Here is an 18,099-nt window from a genome sequence, read left to right on the forward strand (position 1 = left end):
CCGAGGAGCTCAAATGAGGTCGCCAGAAAGCTAGAGAATAAGAGAGTTTGGAGAGATGAAAGTCTAGTGGGCAGAGAGAGAGACCCCTTACCTTGGGGGTGGCACGTCTATTTATACTTGATGTCGCCTGTAAGTGGACACATGCGAACGGTCAGGATGCAATCCAACCCTGACAGGGCGATCATCCGAGCTCGCCGCGTGGGGTCGCACCATTGGTCCCTCACTAGTCGTCGACCTCCGCTCTGCCAAACGCACTAATTGGCTCCGCCCTTGGCCACGTGTTGATGGGCCAAAAGGCTGCCTAAAGTGCCTACATCAATGGGTATCATGACCCATAATTGTTCCATGTGTCACAACTTTTGCCATATATATTGCTCTCAATAAGGATGACATGGAAAATGAGTAATTGCCAAATGTGCTTTCAAAGTACAAAGTAAAAAAGAAAAATCCTTCATGTTTTTGTTGCTCAAGTGTTTCGGCTTTAGATATTTGTGCTTTGAAAAACACATTTTATTAAACTTTAAAGCATTTTCTTATTATCAAAGCATAAAAAATACTTCGAAAAGGTTTATCCAAACATAACCTAAAATTTCTAGAAGAATAAACACTTTTTCACAACCTAAAAAAAAAAACTGCTAGTTCGAGAGATAGGAGAGGGTAACCAAATAGGAGAAAGGATTGCAGATCAAATCCTAGCCGGGCTGATGCCATTAACAAAAGTTCTTAACCGAGACAAGGAGAATTGAAACTGATAGATGCATAACCAACATTATTTTACGACTCACCTTCCGCAAAACCGATATTCTGGTGGTGAGGATAACCGTTTGAAAATGCAAACCCACAAACGAAGAAGATTTTAATAGTTAATGTTGAACATTAATTAGCACTTAAACATAAAAATTTCTTTCTTACCAAAGAAAAACATATATAATTATTTCTTGTAGTTGCAAAGAGGGAAGGAGATTGAGTTCCCCTGTTTATGGTTCCAAAGATTCACATCACTAATAGGTACATCGCTTTTCTTGCTTCTAAGAAAACGCTGAAAAAGGATATATTAGGAATTTAAAAAAATATATCAGTCATGTGGCGTCACATGTGAACGGAGTGTACTGAAAGTTAATGGTAAGGGAAGTTTTAGACAATTTTCAGAAAACTTAACGATACTTTTAAAACAATACGTAAATAGTAAGGGTATAATTAGTCAATTTCCTAAACCATAAAGATACTTATGTGTTTGCACTCCCATCCATAGGCAAAGGCCATCAGGAAAATTTTACTAGTAATTCCAAAGGAGATATATTACAAATTAAAATAACAAGACAATATTTTCCCCCAACACTGTGTTTGGATAGAAGGCTGCATTTGCAAATGATGTAAATATATAGTGTAAAACGGTTCATATAAATTGCAAAGTTGGATTAGTTTTGCATTGACAAATTTACCTTCTTACCAAAAACACTTTTAACTGTAATGGATGCAAACACGAATTCCAATAAAGCATATATTTTTTTTTATCAAAAATTCACTTGAATACAAATTTACTTCTTTTTTATGGATGTGCTTTTACATCTTATTATCGATATTAATATGCATTGGTCTATCATTTGTCAATACAAAAATATAATATTGCCAAAAATAGGCAAAAATGAATCAAAATGAAAATTTACCCTAAACCGGAATTTACACTCCATTTGCATCGTTTCCAAACACAGCCAAAAATAAAGTAGGAAAAAAAAGGGAAAGATAGAAAAAACTTTACAAACCTTGTATAGATTTCTCTACCTTTTCTTTGAAACCAAACATAGTCCAATGAAAATTGTTGCCAAAAGAAATAAAGAGATACTCTTTTTCACACCACACCACACCACAACATGATTTCTCCAAAGTCCAATTTGTATTCTCCAAGCGTAAGTCCATTTAGGAAGGCATGGATTTCTTGCTACATCTTTGAAGTTCAACAAAACTACGGCGTCTTCTTTTGTGAGGCAGTTTTATATCCTTGTCAATGATCCAATCCAATCAAGAACCAGTTATTCATGCTAAACAATTTCAACCTCTTCACGTGAAAAAAGGAAAGGTTTATGTTTATTTATTTTAGCCCCAACATTTAAAGATGTGCAAGGAAATTTATTGAAGGCAGAGAGGCCCACAGGAACATATGGTCGTAGAACTAGTAAGAGTAGTCATCAAATAAATAGCCATGTAACAAGGACCAACTACCTCCCCCCCCCCCCCTAATCTCTCTCACTTTCATTTATGGCTGATATAGAGCAAAGTGATTGGTCCCACGGGCCACAACTAATAAATCAGCTCTTAAATTCAATCAACCCGTTCCAATGCATAACACAAATCAAGTGAAAGGAGACCAGATCTGCTACCCATAACACATCTCAAACGCTTTTAGAACTTGGTTATGTTATGACGATGGTGTAGTATATGTGAGATGTGCAGGTTGTAAAGCCTTGTAGGTAGGATGTGGGTAGCAGATCTGGACTCTCTTGATAAAAATTCACCATGTCACACTGTCACAGCCCTGCCCACCTGAGTTGTGGGACAGAGAGGTGTCTGGTTAGTGATTTAATGGTGAGTTCATTAGTATTCTAACCATGGCCGAATGTTTCTAGAACATTCCACAATTCTCCATGCCGTCTTGAAGCACTCAAAGTAAAGGAGTTGGAACATATGATCCATGTAAGGAGGCGAAAATTTGCGGTAGAGATTAAAAATAATAATAATAATTACTATCTAAGGAGGTGATAATTGAAAAATGGCTATAAGGGCACATCAAAGGAGGTTTTTTTGGTAATAGGCACATCAAAGAAGGTAGATTGCCCTAGAAATAGGAACCCTCCCCATTTGTAAAACCATCCAAAAAACGTTCCACCATCTACACCATGCCTTCTACCATTAAAGCTTTATATTGTACATTTTTTTAAAACTTTACAAGCTTAAGCATCTTGCTTGGTCTTAGGTGGAGTTTGGGTATAATTATTTGAACAATAAGTGCTTATTTTAATAAGTATTCACGCAAAAACACAATTATTTCAAAGGGGTAACATAAATATTAAAATGACATCGCAGACCAAGATGAGCCAAAAGGAAATAAAAACTTAAAAACAATTCCAAAATATGTCGGACTTATTTCCCAAAATCAAATAACCACCTATTAGTGTGGTCCCAACCCACAATAAGTGCTTATTCAAACAAAACTTATTTTTAAGCACTCCAATGTTTAAATACAGCCTTAATCATTTTCCTTAGTATAGCAAAGGTCCTTGGAGCAAATTAGGCTGACACCAAAGTTCAAAATATCATTAGGTATCATTACGTATCGGCCAAAATGTATGGGGGCTTTCTTGATACGCCCCTAGAAGGAATGTATCAGGTCAGGCCATGGTTCAAAGGGTAGTTAGAAGATTTTAAAAAATGAATAAATAAAACATAAAAAAACACCCATACATGCCGATACACTCTAACAAGTGCCACACGGCTTGAGCATTAATAAGGTCGGATCCTGACAACCAGCTAAAAAAGGGAATGCCGCATTCATATTCAAATAATTAATAGGGAGGGCGAGGGGTCTGTAGTAAAAGCTTACACAAGACCACCCACCTTATTGGCTTACTTCTCAATGAACTATAAAGACCACCCACCTTACTGTGAACGTCTTTATGTGTTTGGATAATTTTACTACCTCTGTAGTTTCCACACCGCTTCCCCTAGAATTGATTGTTTACACAAGACCACCCACCTTACGGGCTTACTTCTCAATGAATTATAAAGAAGCAAGAAACACATAAAGACGTTCACAGTAATCAACAGCTCATGAATCATGAATTCATGAGGAAAAGGGAAATATAAAGTTGAGAGACATGGAAGCTAGCAGTTAGTTGGGCTTTGGCTTCTTCCTTCACCTATGTTAATAAAGAACGCATTCGGCAATCGGCATTGCCAAGAAGACATCTTTTTGAACCCAGACTTCCTAATGCTTTATTCTTTAGTTCTACAACAGAACAAATATACAACTATTTCTTTGCTCGTTCAACCATCTGGTTTGCCCAACATGTTTTTTTTTTTTAATTCGATTCATTATCAAATTCAAACTTGTGAAATCTAACTGTGGTTATATTCAGTCAAATCTGTTGCACTTTTTCCCTGCATGGAAATCCAGATCCAATTCTGCTTCAATCAGATTGAATGGAAGTGCATCAACTCAGCATAAAGCCATAAACTACTTTTAGCCCGTTAAGACTTCTTTCTCCCACCCATTCTCAAGCTTGCAAAACGGATGTTATTTTACCTAATTCAAATCAAATCGAGTCACTCCATTACCTCTGTCCTGCATTTGGCTAGGAGAATGTTAGAGCTGGGGCATCAAAAATCTTGATGTTATTCATGGCCGTGAAATTCTGTGGGCAGCCAGAAAACAAACCCAAGTATGATTCTAGCAAGATTCAATAAAAACTTTTGAAGGCAAACCTTTTTTTTTTTTTTTTTTTTTGGGGGGGGGGGGGGGGGAGGGGGCATTAGAAGGCAAAGAAATTGAAAGAACAGCCAAAATTGAAATTCATCATCGACTTTAAGGCCAGGAAACCTCCAACTGAGCCTTGGCACACCCCACAGAGGCTCAGACACATTCCTGGAGGGATCCATCAATGGCTGAATGGACAGGGGTTTAGCCAACAGCGACCTTGCTCTCACACTCATGCTGACCTAGTTGGCAAAGATAAAAAGATACATCAATTCCCTTCAAAGCAGAAAGATATTTGTTAGATAAAATTGCTCTTCACCGTTTACTTGGAGATGTGCAATGGTACCTCATATCACCCATATTCAGAAACAAGGGGACAACATTGCTCTATCCTATCCCATTAAAAGCCGAATCACAGCCAAAATAAGAAACTCGGGAGGGTCTGATAACCCTCATTGTTGCCTGGAATTAGAGGTCCTCCCCGAATCAAGCTATGGCCTATGAGAACCAGAAACGGGCCATTCCTCTGGGGCATTCTGATCTTCTGTCTTGTTTCTCTCTCCTACAAGTATGGTATAGTATAATTTCCCTAGCAAATGTTTTAGGAACAAGAAAAGTATCAGGCTACAGCCTTGCCCAATTGCCCTTAATGACTTAAGTCTAATACACAACCACCATCTCCATTATTATTAAATAATATATGGAAAACATTGCAAAAATTTCTTTAACAAAGAAGGGGAAATGAGGAATCAAGGAATAGCTGATTATTTATTGTAATTGAACATCTCCATTATTCTCAGTCTAAAATTTCAAATAATTCAGCATTCATCACAGATATATGTAATCACTTCTACACAATAACCAATTAATTCAGTTATTTAGGTTCCAAATAATTCAGCATTTCCAATCCAGGTAGAACGAACATTATTAGGAAAAGTACTATGTATTCACACACTGAATTCAATATCAATAACCTTTAATCTAACTATGCTATATTGCTACGCCCAAAAAAACAAAAAAAAAAAATCCTTCCTTTTTTTTTCATTTTACATAGCTATGTGACAGAATAAATAGATGGAACGGAATAGAAAAAACCAGATGTATCTCACAATGAATCATAACTTGGTCTTATATCTGCATTCCGTATTCTCCACCGTTCGCTTGGAAATATTTATAGAGATGTTGCAGGAAGTATAAGACACCAGATGGTGTTTAAACAAATTGAGAATCGTAACCCTCCCAGATATCCTTGTGTGAGTTGAGAGGGGCAGCGTACCGGAGAGCACATCCGAATAAAGGTTGGAGTCGGACAGCAACCGGTCAGCAAACACCGTCAGCGTGGTATTGATTCCGACCGTTCCGCCGGGAGACACCTTCCCCGCAGGGATGGCGGCCTCCCCCACGAGACCACCCCGGTAGTACAACTGGGCTGAAGAGTTGCTGTACTTGAATCCGACCTTGTTTGGGTTGGCGACGGAGAGATCGATGTGGAGAGTCACGTTTAGGTCGACCCCCATGCGGGGAATGTCGATGGAGGCCTTGAGTCCCGAAAGGGAGATGGAGTTCACAGTGGTGACAGCGTGTTTAGGTTTGAAGACGGTGAAAGCTAGAATTATGAGGAGTATGAGCAAAGCCAGTAAAACAAGGACTACGCCCAAACAGGCGGCTCTTCTTCTGCTTCTTCTTCTTCCATTTCCAACTCCCCGAATGTCTCTAGGCTTGGTTGATTTTTCCGCCTTGGGAGACCCTAATTCCATGGAGAATAAATGGCCAAACGGAGACGAAATGGAAATTTCTTGAGTAAGAAGAAACAAAAGAGGGGAGAAAAAAATTAAAGAATAATAAACAGTAAGAGGAGTTGAGATTGTGCTTGAGAAAAAAAGCTGAAACTGAATAGCAGCACAGAGGTCGGTCAGGCGTGGGAGGTAGGCTGGTGTAGTGGTGCCTGCCTGGGCCGGTGGTGGTGGAGTTTGAAGAAATCTTTTCCTATAAGTTGGGTTAAATAAAATAATTTTTTTCTTTTTTTGGTTTTCAGATCTCTCACTAAAATGATGTTTACTGGTTCCGTGAAGAATACTGAATACCTTTTTTTGTGTTTTTGGAAAATTGATCCAGCGTTATTTTCAAGGATTTGCAGTTTGCATAGGGGTGGCACGTGTGAAATAACAAAAATATCCTTCGAAATTTAAATAGTGAGAGAAACAAAATTTTAAAATGACCAAATTCATTCTATTTATTTCTTCAAGTTACACAAAAAATTGTAAAAAAAGGGAAATTCGAATTTAGTACCCTGAATTTTGGGGGTAGTGCCAATTTAGTATCGAACTTTCAAATCTGTCATATTAACTTATCGTCATTTATTTATTCAAAAATATCAAAACTACTCTTTAAAAAAGACATAGTTCATTGTATTATACTTTGAGACTTACGTTGGCATTGATGAAGATGATATTTTTATAAAATTCTTTGGAGGAATGCTTATGTTGCAAGGTTCAAAGTATCGATATGTATCAACTCGTATCAGCTGATACATATTATGTCAGTGGCTTCCTGATATGCCCTTATAGAGGTTATATCGGGTTAGCCACTAGTTTAGAGGGTAGTCGGGCCTTAAACCAACTTTGTAAAACTTTTTTTTACAAAAATTTGTAAAAAAAAAGGAAAATTCTTACCCTGAACTTTGGGGGTAGTGTCAAGTTAGTACCTGAACTTTCAAATGTGTCGTCGCAGTACGTAAACTTTCAAAAAGTGTCAAGTTGGTCCATGTCGTTAACCAATCGTTAGTTATCTATTGAAAATGTCAAAACTATCCTTCAAAAGAAGGCACTGTTCATTGTTTTCTGCCTTGAGACTGAACAGTTTATTATGTTGACATTGATGTAGATGATATTTTTATAAGATTCTTTGGAGGAATGTCTATGTTGCATATTGCAATTAGACCTCCAATGGCGTTATTCTTCTTGGAGGTGTTTCTATACTAATGAACTTTGGGGGTGGTGTCAAGTTAGTACCCGAACTTTTAAACATGTAATTGTAGTACCTCAACTTTCATAAAGTGTCAAGTTAATTTATGTCGTTAACCGATCGTTAATTATCTGTTGATGCTCCCAGGAATTTCTTAGTGTTTAGAGAACTGGACATGGCATAGAACTAGAAAAGAGAGAGATTCATAGGTTAAAAGTTTAACCATGGTCAAACCAATGGCCTCCCTTCCATTGAGAATAAAGTTTGGGGTGAAAAAAAAAAATGATGTTGCATTTGAATGTAGTGGATAGATGGTTAATTTATTAGTTTTGAAAGCAAATGATTAAGGTTAATGTCTTTGAAATTGCATTTTCTTGGAAAGTACATGTGTATTAAAACAATAAATACACTGAAGAGCCATAAATAAACAGAGATAAAAAGATCATGGATTCAAGTCTTACCAATAGCCTAGCTAGCAATCTATTGTGCCTCTTTATATGTGGATCGCATTTGGTCTGATCCGATCCAATATGAGTCCATTATAATGAACCAGGTCCAATCCAATTTGATGAATACTTTGGACTATATTGGTTTAATCTGACCCAATCTGATTATATATATAATGGACCAAGTCCGATCCAATCCAATACATACTTTGGGCCATTAAGCCTAAATTGGTCCAATTCACTATGTTTTATTGGTCTGTCCAATTCATCCAAATTTATTTGGATTTGAACGGGTCCAACCCCATACTGGTCCATTGACATCCCTACTTATACATTCGAAATTATACTATACCTGTTTGCAACAATTAATCCTCTACATCCCTAGGATGGAAGGACCACAGTCGCATGAGAAGCCCGAGAGGCCGGTCGAGACATCCCAGTGTTGTAATCATGGTTTTTAAGATTGACCCGGAGACCGAATCGATTAGGGGTCCGGTTACTGGGTTGAATGGTCTGACTGTTCGCCCGTTCTGACAAAAAAATAAAAAAAGTCAAAACCGTTCGAACGATTAGCTGCCCGGATCAGCGGTTTGGTGACCAAAATCAACGGATTTTGGAGAAAATCCAGTTTTGAGGAAAAATGAAACCGGTCACCTGACCAGTTCCCAGTTTTTCCGGTCCGACCGTCTGGTCCGGTCTAGTTTTGAAAACCATGGTTGTAATAGACCTGTTCATGGGTTGGGCCGGGCTTTTACTCTTCATTAATGAATATTTGTTAGGCCCGAGCTCGAGCTCGGCCCGACCAACAGGCCTAAAACTTGGGCCCGAGCCCGGCCCTGATAAAAAGCCTGAAGCCCGATTGTGTTCGCCAATGAATGTGTTCGCCGGAACTGAGTTCGCGGTGACTGTGGTCTGTGAGCTGGGAGCCTGCGACCTGCGATTTTAAGTTTAACAGTGATCAGTTTGTGTATGAGAGAGAGAGAGAGAGAGAGAGAGAGAGAGAGAGAGAACTCTCCGCCGCAGCCGGTGCCTATATTCGCCGCCTCGCCGTCGCCGGTGTCTGAGATTTGAAAGAGAAGTGAGATTTGAGAAGAGGAACAAGAGTCAGAGAGAGAGAGAGAGAGAGAGAGAGAGAGAGAGAGGAGTGAGGACTCACCGCCGGAGTTGTTGCACCGGTGAACGTTCGTCGCCTCGCCGGTTGTGTGGCTGCCTGAGAGTGTGAGGATGAGAAGTTGAGAACTGTGGAGGATGTGGAGACTGGAGAAGAATAGTTCGACTGGAAAAAGAAAGAAAAGAGGCAAAGAGGTGAAAAAAAGAGGGGGTCTTCAACTAGGGTTTTTAGGTTTAGTTATAGGTCAGGCTGGGCCGGGCTCGGGCCGGGCTATTTTGGCAAATCCCGAGCCCGACTCGAATTTATTGCGGGCCAGGCTTTTTGGCCCGAGGTTAAGCCCGCGGGCCTATATGCGTGCTCAAGCCCGTCCCGGGGCCGGGTGGCCCGACGCCCATGAACAGGTCTAGGTTGTAATTAACTCAACCCGTCCTTCAACGGTGGTAGCATGAAACGTAGTACTCTCCAAGTCCTAGTCCTAGGGATGTGTCAACATAACATACAACATTGACCCAACTACGATTAACCCACCCGTCAAAGTTGCAATTGTCGTATTTTGACCATAACACGATCCAACCAACTTCGCTTAGCCCATCGAAGTTGCAAATGTCCTCCTGGGTTCTGACTATTGTTTTCCCTAGCAAACTTACATTACTCTTTCAAAGATTCATCAGGGTTCATAGCAGAGTCCGCTGGCATTTCTGGGAGCAAATTTCCTTGTGATGGACTCCTTTTGGTCCACTCACTTGTTTGGTAAACACGTTCGTTCAAATGGAAATCCCATCCTCCCAACTGTGTTTGTGTCCTCTTGATCTTGACAGTGACACACACACAGACTTTATAAGATTCAAACCGATCTATTTTCTCGAGTTAAAAAAATCAATCAAACAGACCGCAACTCTACAAATCACTGTACGCATGGTCCATGATAGAGCTTTTATATTTGATAACGCAACCTCATTTTCAGTTTCAACGATTGCCCCCACATATAGAGGCTTTTCTTCCATCAGATTGGAATATATTCAACCTCCATTGGCATTTCCCCACATTCTTCCACCCGAGCGGCCGAGCCCGAGGGATCCCCTCGTTGAGTCTGTAATTAATATTAGTCATCGTTATTATCTGTCCCATCTTTCCCCAAAGGCCAAAGCGGGATACTTCTATTCCTCGAGTCGAGACAGAGCTGCCTGGTAATGCCAAGGACCTGAAGCAACAGTAGCCATGGTGGCCGAGTCGACTCGTTTCGAGGATCGGGTGCTAGAGACAGTGAAATGTTGCCAAGAACGGAAAGACCCACCTTTAGTATGGGCTATGGAGGTCTCCAAATGTGTCAGAGAGGCTGGGTTCAGCCTCCCCAGCCCTGAATTAGGTGTGGTGTTGGTTTCTAGCCTCTGCTTCAGCAATAACAACCCTTACCTCTGGAAATTTCTCGACCAAGCTATCTCCTCCGGCCTCCTCTCTTCCCTACAAGTTCTCGCCCTCCTTACCTCCAGGTATCCACCCCATCTCCATTATATACCTTATACGTGCTTACGAAATCTCTTTGCACGTTGTTATTGTTTTCAATTTGGTCTTTTCGATTTGCTAATTTATCTTCGTATCTTGTTTTTCTTGATTTCTTTTAGTTTTATATTCGGCCAGCTTAAATTTATGATTCTAAATTTGTGGATATTTTTTTAATAAACTAATGTTCTGAAAACGTAGTGAGCTAAAAAAAAGGTCCTGAAAACGTGGTAACGGCATCCCAACCGAGTTAAATGATTTTGGTACAAACTGTTCGAAAAGCAAAAAGAAAGAGGGATAAAAACGTGTAGGGTGGTTGATTTTATACACAAGGTTCAGAGGAGGAAACAGAGAGCATTTGCATTTGGAATAATCCATTCTTAGGTGTCCGAGTCAACTCAGTCATCTAGTTCCCAAGAGGCGATCAAATACGCAGTACTTAATAGTGGTTTACGTTGTGATGTTTCTTCAACTATTCTTGCCTTGATGCATGGCGTGTTCACTTTAGTCTCCAAGAGCCGGCCAAGTACATATTCCAGAGTCATTACCCTTTCAGTATTTAATAGTGTTTTTTGTGGTGATATTTCTTAGGAGCCGTTGCTTGGTGCAATTGTAAAATGCTGGGTTGACAAGCGTGACAACATGGGTTGGAGTCCGCCACTTTGTGCAAAAAGTGCCAGTGGTTACGTTCATATCCAGGCCATGGCCACCCCTCCCAAGGCCTCAGATAGCTGGACCAACATTGTGTACTGGTCCTTCATGTGGAGATGTTTCTTCAACTCTTCTTGCCTTGATACATGGTCTGTTTACAGGGAAAGAGTTCATGGAGGTGGATTTGAGTGTCAAAAGGTCAAAATTTGAAGGGGAAAATGCCAAATAGCTCAAAATGGAATTCAGCAGATATACTTGATCTTTATGCAACAATTAATAGAAATTGGCTAAAATTTCTAGAAGCATAAATCAATGATGACGAAACTGACAGTTCAAATATTTTCTGATTGGTTATATTAAATTATTCAACTTCTACTGATTTACAAATTCTTTGCAAATTTTAGCCTAAGAAACCATGGTTCTATAGTCTCATATGAATATGTGACAGGTTCATAAGAGATACGACTCTCTCAACTGCAATGCTGGATGGTATCCATGTGTGTTGGCACAGGATCTGTTGGGGTTTTTAGGTTATGTTGTCACCATGATTCAATCATTCATGATGAGGGAGAAATTAAAGAAAATGTTGACCATGGAATTAGAGTGATGGGTGAAGTGGAGGAGTGCATTTGGTATATCATATATCGGCATATGGAAATGAGATTAAAAGGAAAAATTTATAAGAAAACTATAATACCGGCAATGTTATACGAAATAAAGTGTTTGGCAATTAAAAAAAATAACATATACAAAAAAAAGAGAGTATAGCTTAGAATATGAGATGAGGATGTTGAGGCAGATGAATGGAAATACTAAAAATGGCAGAATCAGAAATCAATACATTCAATAAGACTCGTGAATAGCTCCAATAGGTGACAATATGGCCGAAAGTTGATTGGGAGGGTTAGGCCATATGAATAGATTCCCAGCGACTCCGCAGCAATGAGTGGTTTCGTGCAAGTAAAAGGTTCTAAAAGAGCATGGAGAACAAAAAAAGTGTAGGCTGAAGTGGTAAGAAATGACCATACAACCTATTATTTAACAGAAAACATGACTCTTGATGGAAGACAATGGTGGGATTGGATTCATGTATTGGCATATGGAAATGAGATTAAAAGGAAAAATTTATAAGAAAACTATAATACCGGCAATGTTATACGAAATAAAGTGTTTGGCAATTAAAAAAAATAACATATACAAAAAAAAAAGAGTATAGCTTAGAATATGAGATGAGGATGTTGAGGCAGATGAATGGAAATACTAAAAATGGCAGAATCAGAAATCAATACATTCAATAAGACTCGTGAATAGCTCCAATAGGTGACAATATGGCCGAAAGTTGATTGGGAGGGTTAGGCCATATGAATAGATCCCCAGCGACTCTGCAGCAATGAGTGGTTTCGTGCAAGTAAAAGGTTCTAAAAGAGCATGGAGAACAAAAAAAGTGTAGGCTGAAGTGGTAAGAAATGACCATACAACCTATTATTTAACAGAAAACATGACTCTTGATGGAAGACAATGGTGGGATTGGATTTATGTGATGTGCCCAAAATAGTGCTTTTGGGTTATGGGGGAAGTAGGTGAGACAATATTTGGGTTATGGGGAAACCGGATGGTCTTACATGTCAAGTTTCCTACTCTCTTCAGTCTAAATGTAGGCATACACTTGCTTTTTTTTTTGGTATTATATAATACACAGCACAGGGGGACTCAGGGGTAGGGACAGAGCAGGGTGCATGTAAAATCTACTGACCTCACCACAGAGAGCCTGCACTTCCGTGGGTTTGATCCTGTGCCTCCATTTTTGGAGTAATGCCAAGTGACCATCTCAAGTACTAGGTCATTGGCAGCATACACTTGATTTAGAGAGGGAAGTTCATCTCTGCCAATAATCTAAGGACATGCTAACTCATACTTCAGGTTTAGTCCTGTCAGAAACTCAAATCTACTCAATTTGTTTTGAATTTCTCACAATTAGTTTTATACTAAGGTTTGAACATTCGATAAATGATCATGTCCTCCCGTGTACCATGAAGGATGAATAATACTCAACAAGAAATTTCATCCGCTGTCACAAACTGGGCATCTCCTTCTGTAGTTGATAGATGTGTACTATGTTTTTTCTCTGTTGAGACAAGTTTCAGTAGCCACATCCTGAGCCTCTTTGCTGTTCTAAGGAAAAAAGAACCCTTTAATTATCTGTGGCTGCATAGAGTATAAAAAGCCAAGACATGACCATTTAGGTTTTAGATTCCTACTTGTTATAGTCTAAATAGGCGATTAAGATCAGTCAAGATGGTTGGATCCTATCAAACCATTGTTAATAGACATGCCTTTCTTCGTGACTATAGTTGTCAAGGCATCTAGGTGATTTTGGGCAACAGTGGGGTGCCTAGTCACCTAGGTGATAAGAATTTCATAAAATAAAAAAAACTAAAATTTCCCTAGTTCCCCAGTTTTATATACCATTCAGCATGCATATTAATTGAAAAAAAATAGCAATTCTCTTTATTAAGAATATTACATTCTTCTCAAAGCATGGCAAATTTTTTGAGAAAAGGTAAAGTATAATTGTATTAATAAAAGGTCCTCTATACCATGGTTCAAGTGTCGCCAAATGTTGCTAATGTCGCCCGACATATGTCGATGTCGAGTCTCACCGACATGAAAATGGATGGTAATATAAAAATTACATTATGTCGGTTGACATTTCCTAAAATGTCGACCAAATCGGTCCAAATAACCAAAAAAAATACAGTTTTTCCTATTATGTCGACTAATGTACATTAAAAATATAATATATTAGTATATTATATTAATATAATACAGTATATTAATATAGATTATTCCATTAATATTTCTATTTAATATTTCAAATAAAATATTTATAAAAAGAATTAACAAATATAAAAACAAAAGAATAAATTAATTACTTTATAATATAAAACATAAAATATTTTTCAAGTAATAAAATATTAACTAGTTAGTATTTTTTAAAATATTTATTAAAATCAGAAAATGTTTATCAAATTTTATAATAAACCATATTCTACATTTAATATAAAAAATCAGAATAAATTTAATAAATAATTTATTATAAATTTAGTATTAAAAATCATAATAAATTCATAAAGTTTTATAAGAAATCAGAATTTATCATAATCTTAAGACTACAAAAAGGAGAATCAGTTTATTAAATTTATAATAAAACATAATGTATTATAACTTTAATATTTAAAAATCAGAATAAATGTATTTCTATTTACTAGTGTGAAATAAATATATTAGAATTTATAATAAATCAGAACTAAAAATAAGAAAAGAAAATATCAGATAACCTTGTAAAAACATCAAAATGCATAATAAATCAGTAAATCGTCATTTACTAATTTGTTATTGATCTTAGTTTCTTAGCTTTATATAATGGTTGGGAATAAGATAATAGTCTAGAAATTTGTATTAATGCTTCTTTTATCATTTTACAAAATATCTTTGCATATTTCCACAATGTCTCTATTTTTTACAATATTTCCCCTCGACATTTCTGACATTTCCGACATATGTCCTATATTTTGGTAAGCGACATTTCCATCGACATCGACATTTTAAACCTTGCTCTGTACAATGAGTAGCTGTACAAAAAAGGACCTAAAAAAAAAGGCCATCCTCAAAAAGTATAATCAGAAGTATTGTCTCTGAATCCAGTATGTATAGACATCCAGCTTCTAATAGCCTCTATAACCGAGTTAATGACCTCAGCTTCAGTAGAAGATTTGTTTTTGAAAACCCTATTGTTTCTTTCTGACCACACAAGCCCAAAGAACTGCCAAGAGGGATGGAAGACCAGCAGATCTTTCCTTTCTTGGGCAGCCCCTGTAGATGCCATTCCTCCAACAGAGCTTTAACTGAGGCTGGCCTGCACCAACTTAGATTCAGAGCTTTCAAGAAGTGAGTCCAAACTGCAGAGCTAAACTTGCAGTGGAGGAATGCTCAGAGCTCTCAAAGCATGGCAAATTATTGGCTACACAGGCTTAAGGAAGAAAGAATATCACAAACTTCCAAGTATTGCATGAATCTTTTTTTTGATGGGAAGGTTTGCAAGAATCATTTGAAACAGCAATGTAATGGAATCAAACACATATGCAATATTGAAGGAATTGTGGTGGATCCTTGAACTCTATTTTACTGCCATCCCTCCCAATCAAAATCCAGTTATCCAACCAACCTGCTACGACTCATCCACCAGAGTGTCAAAGAATTCTTTTTTCCCCCTTGTTTGATGAATTGCCACAGTCAGAATTCTTCAATCTGGACCTTTTTCTCCTGATTTTCCTCAGAAACTCCTGGGAAACTGTTTTCTTCTCAAATAATCATGAAAGCAATATGGATTAGTTCCCAAGAAAGATGTGCAATAAAAAATAAATAAAAGCTTCTTCTGATATTGTGAGAAGTAATTGCATGGATCATGGATATGGCATGGCGATGTCTGTGAACTTGTAAGCAGTCAACTGTGATAAAAAATTGCATCTTTAGAGATCACTGAGCTCTATGATACCAAGTAATAAATTAGGGTTTTCTGTAAGAAGATATAAGACGGAAGAAGATAACCAAGTGGTAGAAAGATAAATGATTGGGGAGAATGAAATAAAGGCCACACCCCTCACTTCCCACCTTTTATTACTGATGATAAAGAAGTGTAAGAGTACAAATACCTCAAGAGATAGCCAACCAAATAACTAAACACACATACCGACAACAGCAGTGCATGACCAGTCATTTGATGACTGTTTTATATGGATGCTAAAGTAAACTTGTGTTTTTATTTCACTTCCTTATTTCTACCCCTCATTTTTTCCTCCCTGTACTAGGATGACTTGTTGTACTTTGTAGCTTTGTTGTGCATTTTGGAAAAGTAATAATAGGTACATGCTTTTGTTAAAATATGATTGCTTGTTCTTTCTTAATTGGCTTGGAAAGTAATATGATTGATGCTCACCTCTGTCACTCATTTTCATGTCAGGGTGATTCCTCATCGTCGAACTCAACCAGAGGCTTATAGACTCTATCTTGAACTTCTCAGCCGATATGCTTTGTTCCTTGCTCCAGTGGGAACAAATCCCTGCAGGGAGAAGTGAGCATTTTTATTTCATTTGATCCAAGTATCAATGAGGGTTAAAAGTTCCAGCTAGAGAAAATGTCTTCTCTTTTTAAGTAAAATATTCTTCATTTAATTTCCTTAGGAGTTTGAAAAGGTATTAAAAATGCCATTGAAATTTCCAATATTTTGAGATTTCATTTAGGTTTCAATTGTAAACAGAATGTAATCTATGAAAAATATCTCATGTGTTTTGTTTCTCTTTAATGAGATCTAGTTATCTTCTCTCAAAAAAAGGGAAGAGGCTTCAGTGATAGGATTAGAACATTGAAAGATAAAACACAACAAAGGGAAAGCAGAAAATAACTGTAGAAGTGTCAGAAGGAATAGATATATTAATAATTGTCAAGTCCTCTGATGTAATCTTGCCAATTTTTCTGTAGAATTCTGGTCTCTAGCCAGGTTGAAACCTGGTATGAAATTGAAATTTAAAACCTTGAATTTAGATGGTTCTATAGATATAAATGACTACATCTTGCACATAATAAAGCAATATTTAATCAACTGAGCATTGATGATAATATATTATGCAAGTAAAAGAAGAATTTCATATCTATGTGCTGTTAATTAGATGTCTTGTAGCTTTTAATTCAAATATATAAAGTATCTTCTTATATTTCCTAGATGAATTATTTTCTCTTTTTCTCCTTATGTATTATCCCTAATATTATGTTTTAGTGCCAGACTTCATTATATGCTGATAATATTTATATTTATTTCCTAAGAGCTGACCCCATATAGTTGGGATAAGGCATGGATGATTATTTATATTTATTTTAACTTTTGTCATTTCCATGCATATCGTGATGAATGCCTCAGAAGTGGCTGATCTATACTCAGTGATAATGATTCTATGAACTGTTCTTGGTTCTGAATTCACTCCAGTTCATGTTGGTAGTATCTGAATCATGAAACAGAGGGTGCATGCTTGCTATGTCCTATGATATTATAAAACTCAAAAATGCTAAATAAGAACATTATAATGCTTTTTTTTTCCTTTCTTGTACCCAGAAAGTTAGGCAAGGGATGATTGGAAGAAATGTAAAAATGCCCAGTAATATGCCATTACATCACCACTTGAACCTAGTTATTCTCATGCATTTTCTTCTTTTGCAGGATTGTAATATCTGTTGATGATGCCCTAGAGCTTTCAAAGAATTATGGGTTTCATGTAGTGGAGTTTGGACAGGCAGTAGTGCTATTTCTATTTACTGTCATAATCAATTTAATTGACAGCACAATGGATGATTGGGGTTTGCAACCTGCATCAGTTGGCAAAATCAGTGGCTTATTTGGAGGTGGAGAACACCAGGACATGGATATAGATTCTAAAGGGAATCAAAATGACAAAAGAAGGGAACACTGTGAACTGCTAAAGAAAACAAATGCTTTTATGACTATGGAAGTGTTGGGAAAACTGACTGAAAACAGAAAAGTGATGGTTCTACTTCGTCTTGTCCACTTGAACATGTATGTGGTCGCCATTCTCTTTCTAGTGCCTTTTCAGGTGTAGAGCATATAATGTTCAGTTTTGCTCTTGTTAAAATTTGCCCCTTTGTTAGATAAATTTGAATCTCAAGTACATAGTGGTACTTAATCAGAATCCAGAAACTAATAAAAGCCTGATAGAGCATCTAGGAATGAAATCTAGGTATGGCAAATTTCCCCATTTCCCCAATCCCCATGGGTACCCGCCTTGAATGGGGTGGGGATGAGGATGATTTTCCCCCGTTGGGACAGGGAAAATCATTTTATAGGGATAAAATGAAATAGGGAAAATCATTTCATTTGAATCTATTTT

The 18,099-nt window shown here is 37.5% G+C and overlaps 2 protein-coding genes across 4 annotated transcripts in view; one reads left to right on the forward strand and one right to left on the reverse strand.

Annotated features, from left to right (window-relative positions):
- Positions 1-5,265: 5,265 nt before the first annotated feature.
- LOC148791952 (uncharacterized) lies at positions 5,266-6,527 on the reverse strand. The gene has a single exon (XM_088887369.1). It carries the CDS (start codon positions 6,226-6,228, stop codon positions 5,587-5,589), a length of 642 nt encoding a protein of 213 aa, XP_088743495.1. The 5' UTR covers positions 6,229-6,527; the 3' UTR covers positions 5,266-5,586.
- Positions 6,528-9,881: 3,354 nt separating this feature from the next.
- Positions 9,882-18,099, forward strand: part of LOC104612949 (mediator of RNA polymerase II transcription subunit 33A-like) — a 59,526-nt gene continuing 51,308 nt past the window's right edge. The window contains exons 1-3 of one of the 3 annotated variants that reach the window (XM_088888936.1): positions 9,882-10,482; positions 16,164-16,274; positions 17,415-17,768. In XM_088888936.1, coding sequence (XP_088745062.1) covers positions 10,211-10,482; positions 16,164-16,274; positions 17,415-17,768 — 737 coding nt within the window. In that variant the 5' untranslated portion in view covers positions 9,882-10,210. The remainder of the gene's footprint in view (positions 10,483-16,163; positions 16,275-17,414; positions 17,769-18,099) is intronic. The other 2 variants (XM_010280614.3, XM_088888938.1) reach the window with 2 other exon arrangements.

The sequence above is a fragment of the Nelumbo nucifera genome, chromosome 5, assembly GCF_055504915.1.
Source record: "Nelumbo nucifera cultivar China Antique chromosome 5, China Antique-T2T, whole genome shotgun sequence".
Lineage (NCBI taxonomy): Eukaryota > Viridiplantae > Streptophyta > Magnoliopsida > Proteales > Nelumbonaceae > Nelumbo > Nelumbo nucifera.